We start from the raw sequence: 8,802 nt of genomic DNA, 5'->3' as shown, positions 1-8,802 counted from the left end.
TTTTTTTTTTTTTTTTTTCCTTCCCTTATGTGATATTATGATATGTTTCACCGTTGTGCTAAATGGATTTTTTTTTTTTTTTTTTTTTTTTTTTGTTCCGTGAAGGCTCCAGTGCGCTACAAAGAACGGAACGGAGGATACACAAGAATACAGCTATTACCGAAGAGCCGAAAAGGAGATGCGGCAAGGATGGCCACATTGGAACTTGTGTAGATATGCATGTCTCCTTTTATTTCCATTATGCGCGCCGTGATGCAAATTTTGTTGCGCAAAGTGTTTTTTTTATCCGAATGATCTACCAATTTGTTGCTGTTTTTTTAAATCACACTGCGAAGTGTATGTTGTACTGAATGCAATGTGGCATTTCGAGTACATTTATAATACCGTGGAGAGGCTTTTATGTATGTCTTTTTTTTTTTTTTTTAGTGTGCTTGTTCATTTTATTCGCCCATGTTGCGAAGCGGCAGTATAAGACATCCACAACATATATACGTGTTTTCACGAACATGAAAACATTTGCTAAATGTGGAGCAACTCTTTTACGTTATCCGCAATTTGTAAATATTTTTTTAAAAAGATACCACTTAATGCATTCATACGGGGGATTATGCATAATCGACCGCTTTTATTTTATGTCCCGGTCTCGTTTGGATGCTTCAAAATATTGCTGCATGTATATGTTGTGCTGCGCAGTTGACACTCCTTTCTCTTATTCCTCTGTGCGGGAAGCTGCAGGTATGAAGAGACAGACTCATATACACACAGTATCACGTGTGCGCAGTTGTTTCTCTTTCCAGGTTCCGCTAGTTGTAAATAATTATGCGAGGTGGTAAAAATTACACAAAGGAGAAGGGCACAAAAAAAATAAATCCAGTGGGCCCATCCCCCAATATGAATTAAACTTTTTTTAGGCACATGATACAAGGACATACACGTTCGTAGTTGTAATGCCCCATAGGGAACAAAGTAAAATTAAAGTTGAAATTGAATAACAATGTTGAATTGGTAAATAATTTTACTTTTTGTTTCATTTTTTAAGCAATTTTGACACTGTTATTTTTTTATTAACGTGGTTTGAATGAAATGGAGAGGTTAACAAAAAAATAAATGCAAAGGCATGCAGAACAACGCCAGGAAAACATCGGGAAAATGCGAGAAAAGAACACAGCTATTGACACACTTTTAAATCATTCGAAACATGACAATTTCACAACAGTGGCAAAACCACAAAAAAACATTTGCGTGTGTAGGAAGTGTTACCACTTTGCCTTATACAAAATAAAAAATAAAAATACGTATTTTTTTTTTACATTTTCCTGGTTTGCATGTGTCCGCCACCCCCACCAACAATATGGAAAAAACGCAAAACGTAAAATATGAATAGCAGCATTAATTGCAAAAATTGCACGAGGCAAAATAAGGAGAACGGAAAATAAATTGGCCAAGTTGCCAACTATTCGTTCAGCGCCGAGTCAACCGAAGCGCCAAAGTTAGGAAAACGCACAAAAGGAAATACATGCATACATTTCTGCGCAGCATTGAAGGCAAACAGAGCGGCAAAGATTTGTTAATTATATATAATTTTTTTTTTTTTTTTTTTTTGCGCACGATTAGCAAAAAATTTGAAGGACCATTCACGGATTTTATAAAAAAACGCTTCGCAGACAAAAAATAAAAATAAAATAATAAAGCATTTGTTTTTATCGCATCCTTCCCAATTGGTAAAAAGACAATTTTTATGTGCACGTAGGGACCTATCACACACTTTACACATGTGTGTGAACGCTGTAGCAGAGCGCATGTCATGAATTAAAAAGCTAGTTGACGCAAAATAAATATGTAATTGAAGGTAAATGAGGGGAGGGTGCACCTTTCGCGAATTTTGCGTAACATATCAGTAAGCACAGAGGACTTTTACATTTTCTGCGCAGACTGTGTAAGCGTGATAGAGAGGCCAGAGGGGGAGAGCGCGACTGAGAAACGATACGCGCCGTTGTATGCGGCGATATAGACACATTGGAGCGCACGCACATGAAAATAAATAAGTACAAATATATATGTTAATATACACATATACATGTACGTTTAGGCGCAGAAGAGCCGGCATTGTTAGCACAACTGCACTGGCTACAGAAACACTCCGTGTCTCGCGCATGTGTGTGTAGGCCACTCGCCATAAAAAATATACAGTTAAGTATCATACGTACCCTGAAGAACTAACCGCATAAAAGACGTAGAGCAAAATGAGTATGTTGCACCTGGAGAAGATACACGAAATGAGCAGCATGATGAGCCTGATTATGGGTATATTTCTGACCGTAGTGGGGTCCATATTTATGGCGATAGCGAACACGTTCATGAAGTTGGGGCTGAGCGACACAAAGAAGAAGAAGTACATGTTCACCAACTACTCGTGTGACATGAAATGGTACATAGGATTTATCGTGTACTGCTTCGGATCATTCTTACACATAATAGCATTAGGATTCGCCCCAGCCAGTACCCTAGCACCAATGAATTCATTTGGACTAATAGCTAATGCAATTGTTGCGAATATTTACCTGAAGGAAAAGTTAGGCAAAATCGAGATAATATCTACGATGGGAATTTTCTTTGGAGTTAGCATTTGTGCATGTGCTTCCTTCCTATGTGATGCTAAAGATGATGTGCATTTTAATCCAATTAATATAATTGAAAGCTGGAAGAACCCTTGGTACATTTTCTACATTTTCGTTTCCATTTTTTTGTCTTTTTTTACCTTAATATATTTAAATCACGAAGAAAATAAAATCATATCAGAAAATGAAGACATATACGCAACTAAGAGATACATCGAGTTAAATATGTATGATGAGAAGAAGGAGGATGTAGAGAATGGAAACAATTTAAACTACTCATTGAATACGAAAAGATTAAGCGAAACTGTAAATGCGTATCCAAAAACGATTGGGTTGGCATATGGTTTCTTAGCTGGGTTGATAGGATCTCAGTGTGTTTTAGAAATTAAAGAAATTGTAGCGTTTTTAAATATCGGGTTGACGAATAAGCATATTTATAAAACCCCACTACCCCACTTATGTTTTATTTTCCTCGTGATATCAATTTATCTGCAAATACATTTTCTAAATTTGGGTCTAACCAGAGGGGATGCCACTTTAGTTGTGCCCACTTATTATGTATTCTGGACTTTCTTCGGAACACTGGGCGGGTTGGTAAAATTCAACGAAATTGAAAATTTTAATTTTAATTCGATTCTGCTATTTTTAGTTGGTTTTGTGTTAACCGTTTTGTTTATTTCTATCCTGGCTGTGCAAGAAATTGCCTTCTTAAGAAAGTACGTTGATAAAGAAGTACCAGATATATCGTTAGAAAATTTAGACATTCATGCTCAGGTTTTGCAAAATAAAAAATTGTCAAAACAGGTTATATTAAACATGGGACTGTTTCCCGTTTCGCTGCTTGGCACAACAGTAGGGCGAAAAAGATTTCGCCCTTTATACGAGCGATTCAGGAGAACCAGAAGCATTCTCTCTGACACACACATAGGGGACCAGCATTGCGAATACTCTGTAGACACCAAAATATACAATGCCTACACATTGCCGTACGATATATACAACACCCATAAGGACTCCTTTCACTCTAAGAAGAAGAAGTACAGGAACACGGACCAGAGTGTGGAAAATACCTATGTGTTTTGAGGAAATTCTGTTGGGGCAACGAACAGACCGGTGCGGATACAGGCTTCTGTTATGATTTCGCTGTGCCGCCGGCACTTTGCCACTCTGTCAGTATACAGTGCAACTTTTTTTTTTTTCCTTCCAAATGAGACACCCGTATGTCCCCCTCCTCCATTATGGGCAAATTAGCCCACCCGGATATATCTCCTGTCTGTCGTGCACGAACACCAGTCGCGCTGGTGAGCGCTCGTTCACCCAATGAACGCGCGTGTGTGTTCATGCATTTGTATGCGCCTGCAACTGCGCGTTGGTAACACCATTCCGTACTTGAATGTGTGTAAATTAAAAAAAGTACCCTCCCATCACACCGCGCGCACACAATTTGTTTTTTTCATTGCACAAAATAGTACCTACTTATTTTACCCACAAGTGAACCTGCCACTACGTATCCAGCGATTTTTTTTTTTTTTCTTTCCTCTTTTTCTCCTTTTTTTGTTTTCCCCTGACCAGCTTTTGTTCTTTTAAATATCTTTTAAATATTCGCAATTTTTTTTTATTCCTCTTATTTATTTTCCCCAGTGTAAATATGTTTTCCTCATGCAGCAGTTGAGCCTTGGTTCTTTTGATTCCTCCTTTATTTATCTTTGCATTAGGCGTCTCCAGTTTGTTGGACTCACGACGGCCATTCGTAGCTCGGCATTCGTCACACCGCCGCATCTTGGACGTTCGTCTATCCACTTTTTCCTTTGTTAAAACTTTACCCCAGTGGATTACGATATTTTTTCCTCCCCAAACAACCAATGTACAAATGTTATGTATATCATGAATGAGCAACATGTTGGTTGCCACATTTTTGCTTCTTCTATGTGGACACGTTTGAGGCATCTACTTTATGAGGTTTATTTTGGGAAGTTGCTGTGAATGCCACCTTTTTAATGGCTATGTGTACGGCTATATTTAATTGTATTACTCTATGTGTGTGTTGCAAACCCCCCAGGGTGTGCCAAACAAAATAGGCAGTCACATGAGAGGCACTTGAATTGTTTGGACAAAGAGGATACCAATAGGCGAACGAATAAAATGTAAACTGTACATTGTCTCATCTATTGCCACCCCTACAAGCAGAGAACAAAAAAAAATTTTTAAATAATTTTCATTTTTTCTTTTTTTTTCCAAAAGTCCAACGTGCAGCCATTCCACAGCCTCACTTCATCACAGGTCACAAAATGATCGCGCGAGCGTTTGCACTTTTGTTTGTCCTAGTAGCAAGGACAACGATGGCAAAGACAGAGACATTGCGTCTAACTAGGTGTACCTCTTATTTCGTGCCCCCCCAGCACATGGGTAATAATAGGCACACACATGGCAGTAGGTTCCGCGGGCGGTATGTGGACAGACTAAGGCTCCTGGACGAATCTGTTAAAAGTATGGCCGCGCGAGGGGCGTTTCTACGTGACCATCTCAACGATATATAAAAAAAAAATACGCAAAAAGGAGGAATAACAATAAGTATATACGCAAATGTGAATGCCCACTTTGCTGCCCTTCTTGCAGACAACGAGCACATAATCAAGTTAACAGATAACGCCCAAAAGAAAATCAAAGTAATGTGAACTAAAAATGGATTATTAGTAGTAGAAAGATTTTTTTTTTGTTTTCCCTCCCCCGCGGCATATATTCCATAAAGGCGAACCGCGCATATATAAACAGTAACGTTGCGCACACCTGTCATCCTCCACATTTATGACTCCCTTTTTAGCAACTGGTAGCAGAAACGGAAAGGGACAGCCTAATACTAAAGCTGTCTGTAAAAAATGGAGGCTGCAAAGGGTTGCAGTACTCATTGAATCCCATCAGGAAGGTATGCATAGAAATGTTTTCACCGCAGTGTAACCAAGCAAAAGAAAAAAACTAAATTAAGCACATTTAAACAACTCACTCACGCTGCTACCTGTACCTAGTTATGTTCCGGTAACCATCACCGTCACCATCATTACAAATGTCACTACCATTTCTGCCCCTTTTTTTTTTTTTTGAAGGACGAAATCGAGGCAGATGACTATGTGCAGCAGTTTGAAGAATTAAAGTTCATTTTGTCCATTGATGCAACTAGCGTTATTTATATTTACAATAATATATTGGATTACAGCTACGATTTAATCAATGGTGGATTCAAGTACGTTTCCGTTATAGTATGAGTAGCATCTTTCACTTTGCGCCTTCACCCTAAAAGGTTTTATGCCAACGTTTGCGGTGTACACAGTATATAAAGGTCCCCGTTTGGAATTATTACATATGCTTTTTTTTTTTTTTTTTGTTGTTGCCATTTTTCCCCTGTAGGTTTATAAATCCAAATGCCACTAAAAAGTGTGGCTGTGGGAAGTCATTTAATGTTTAGCTGCTCAAGATATGACAATTTCTGTCCTTTTTTTTTTCCTTTTTTTGTAACATTTTTTTAAAAAGTAACACACTTTTCGCGTATCATTTGTTGACAAAAAAACTACGTTTAAATGATTAAAAAAAAAAAGTGTTTCTTTTTTGAATTAAACAAATTGTGTCGTACACATGGACAAATAAAAATTAAAAACATCGCGACGGTGCTCATTTGGGGGTGGACAGCAACGTCTTTCAGAAAATTTAAGGAAACTCAATTTGTGCTCATTTATCTCCGCTGGAACACCCCCTGCATCCACAATTCACACACTGCAAAACCTATGGAATAAGAAAAGCGGCGCCATGGCAACAGTGTAGCGAGATAGACACATCACTGAGGTGTCTAATGTTCGCGCTACCATGCAGATGTCACATGGGGGCAAACCTATTCATATATAAACACATGTGCGCCGATTTGAATATGCATACAACAGCACATTCCCCTTTGCAGTACTTACCCGATCGCCCAAATTACTTTTGGGCACTCTACAGATGCAGGTGTTGCTAAAGTTGCTGTCTGATACCTGGATGCACTTCAAGCAGCAAAGGTTTTCATACCCCTGCTTTCTCCACTTTGATATGAGCGCGCCGTCGACGTATTTTTCCTGCACCAGGTAGTCGTACAGTTCTCCTGTGCGAAGGTGGGGAAGTGTGGAATGCACATGGGGGTACGTATATATATATATATATATATATATAAATACCTATGTATATATACCCGCATGTTCACATGTCGTCATCAATCCGACTTGAGCGCAAATGGAACAGCAACAAACGCAGCTGCCATTAAGGGATAACGCAGGGATTCGGGTTGGGCAGAGCAACTTACTTGATATTTCCTTCCGCTTGTAGTACAACTCGTATATGTAGCGAGACGTTTGGTGGTTTATTTGAAATATGGGCCACAAAATTTCACTTTTCCTTTTCTTAGAAGTATCTTCGTTTTCCAAGCTGCGCATTTTTTTGTTCATTTCATCTAAAAAGGATTCCACTTTACTCCACCCCTCGGGTGGCTTCCTTGAATTCATCGTCCTGATGCGCGGCATGTTCGTAAAGGCATGATTTGCGAACAAGTTTTTGCATTAGTGGTCCAGGCATTTGGCTGCTTGGCGTTTTACCCGAAAGGTTTTTGTTTAAAAAGTCGCCACTTGGTAGAGCGTTCTTGTTCACGTAGGCGTTAATTTAAATACAGCGCGACCGTTAAAAATTGTTTACGCTATGAAAAGTGCATCCGCGAATTTTCCCCCGCTGAAAAGCATTTGCGCGTACATTTCAGGAATTTTAGAAAATTCGCTTTTGCCGTAGAGAGACAAAATTCGTCACTGTATTTGTGCTTTTCAGGAAACACAAAGTGGCCACTTTTTTTATCTCTTTAAATGCATGTTATATGAAGCCGTATGGGTAGCTTTACGCGATAAAAAAAAAAAATGGGAAAAAAAAAAATACATTACACGTTGTACTCACCACTCATTTCAAAAGTTCTTCCGTTAAGGATAGGCAGAGCAACAATGTGGTACACAAATGGCAAATATGTAGAGTATATAAAGGAATGGATCCTGGCGTTTGTTGTTGGTGGTAGTTCTTTCCTTCACCCTTTTTCAACTGTTTGAATAACAATGTATCATATGTGGTGATTAAGGTGAGTTTTCTTAATATTTCCATTTTGGCCATGCGCACCTCAACCTGGAAAACGAGAAACAACCTGACGAAGGAAACCAAGGGGAACGGACAGTGCTCAACGCAAACGGAAGCAAAGTTAACGTAATGAGTAACCCTTGTCAGGGTCTATGCTATCTTTATAGCGACCTTCACGCAGTAAATAGTTGGTTGCTACGACACAAAGGCAAACGTTTACAAGGGGAAATGCCAAGGAGGCATTGAAAAGAGTGCACAGTTATGTGCTCCTTTTAATTATAATGGGCGAATAGGGAGGCCATGTCAAAACATGAAAAATACATTTTTACACATATTGTTACCCATGAAAGGGGTAAAAACAAAAAAATATGACAATTGCTGTGTGCAGTTATTTTTATCACCTGAATGATATTTCAAATTTTATGAAAGAAAAGGCGTTTATCTTGAATAACAGTAGTTATGCATTTGCCCTGACAAATTTGAATGCGTATATTCGCAGAGGAAGGATAGCTATCCCGAAGTGTTTCCCTCAAATGTAGTCCTCTAAAAAGTTGTGATGCATATGGACAGATACGCGTCATCAATTTTGTTAATGTAGGACAATGTAAACCGTTTTATGTCATTTTTTTTTTTTTTTTAAAGCTAAGATGTTCATGTTAACATAGGAGGAAATTTGCGGACCTCCCTTTTACAGAAGTGATGACTGGAGTGGACACATGGCTGGTTAATTTTTTTGTCAGAAGTCGGTGAAATGTATACGCAATTCATACGTTTATTTCTCTTTTTTTCCTAGATATTTTTAAAGGGGAAACAATGGATACGTGTAATTACGTGTACATATTATTGTGGATGAATGGGGCGTGGAATTCTTCTCACGAAAAAGAACATAATTCAACACGCACCAACTGCTCATTATATTGAGTTATCACAGTATATATAATTAAAAGAGGAAAGACCCTTCGAACAGGCTTAAACCATTCGTTTTGTTGCATTTGTTCAGAGCTTCCTATGTGCCTGTTCTGTACGTAAAAAAAAAAAAAAAAAAAAAAAAAAA

At 38.4% G+C, this 8,802-nt stretch overlaps 4 protein-coding genes across 4 annotated transcripts in view; 3 read left to right on the top strand and 1 right to left on the bottom strand.

Annotated features, from left to right (window-relative positions):
* AK88_02819 (ribosomal protein L17) overlaps positions 1-213 on the top strand; it is a gene marked incomplete at both ends in the record, with an annotated part of 1,170 nt that extends 957 nt beyond the window's left edge. The window contains one exon of the mRNA XM_012480442.1: positions 106-213. Within this exon, the coding sequence (XP_012335865.1) occupies positions 106-213 (108 nt within the window). The remainder of the gene's footprint in view (positions 1-105) is intronic.
* Positions 214-2,243: 2,030 nt separating this feature from the next.
* On the top strand, positions 2,244-3,701 carry AK88_02818 (uncharacterized protein; the record flags this gene model as incomplete). Its single annotated transcript, XM_012480441.1, has 1 exon — positions 2,244-3,701. The coding sequence occupies one exon, from the start codon at positions 2,244-2,246 to the stop codon at positions 3,699-3,701; it is 1,458 nt and encodes a 485-aa protein (XP_012335864.1).
* A 1,319-nt stretch (positions 3,702-5,020) lies between these two features.
* AK88_02817 (uncharacterized protein) lies at positions 5,021-5,878 on the top strand (the record flags this gene model as incomplete). Its single annotated transcript, XM_012480440.1, has 4 exons — positions 5,021-5,105; positions 5,235-5,284; positions 5,440-5,541; positions 5,720-5,878. 4 exons carry the CDS (start codon positions 5,021-5,023, stop codon positions 5,876-5,878), a joined length of 396 nt encoding a protein of 131 aa, XP_012335863.1.
* Positions 5,879-6,338: 460 nt separating this feature from the next.
* On the bottom strand, positions 6,339-7,141 carry AK88_02816 (uncharacterized protein; the record flags this gene model as incomplete). Its single annotated transcript, XM_012480439.1, has 3 exons — positions 6,339-6,392; positions 6,572-6,744; positions 6,943-7,141. 3 exons carry the CDS (start codon positions 7,139-7,141, stop codon positions 6,339-6,341), a joined length of 426 nt encoding a protein of 141 aa, XP_012335862.1.
* Positions 7,142-8,802: the final 1,661 nt, after the last annotated feature.

Source organism: Plasmodium fragile (genome assembly GCF_000956335.1).
Source record: "Plasmodium fragile strain nilgiri unplaced genomic scaffold supercont1.29, whole genome shotgun sequence".
In the NCBI taxonomy this organism is placed as follows: Eukaryota; Apicomplexa; class Aconoidasida; order Haemosporida; family Plasmodiidae; genus Plasmodium; species Plasmodium fragile.
The sequence above is the reverse complement of the archived record's forward strand: the minus strand, read 5'-3'. Positions and strand labels throughout refer to the sequence as shown.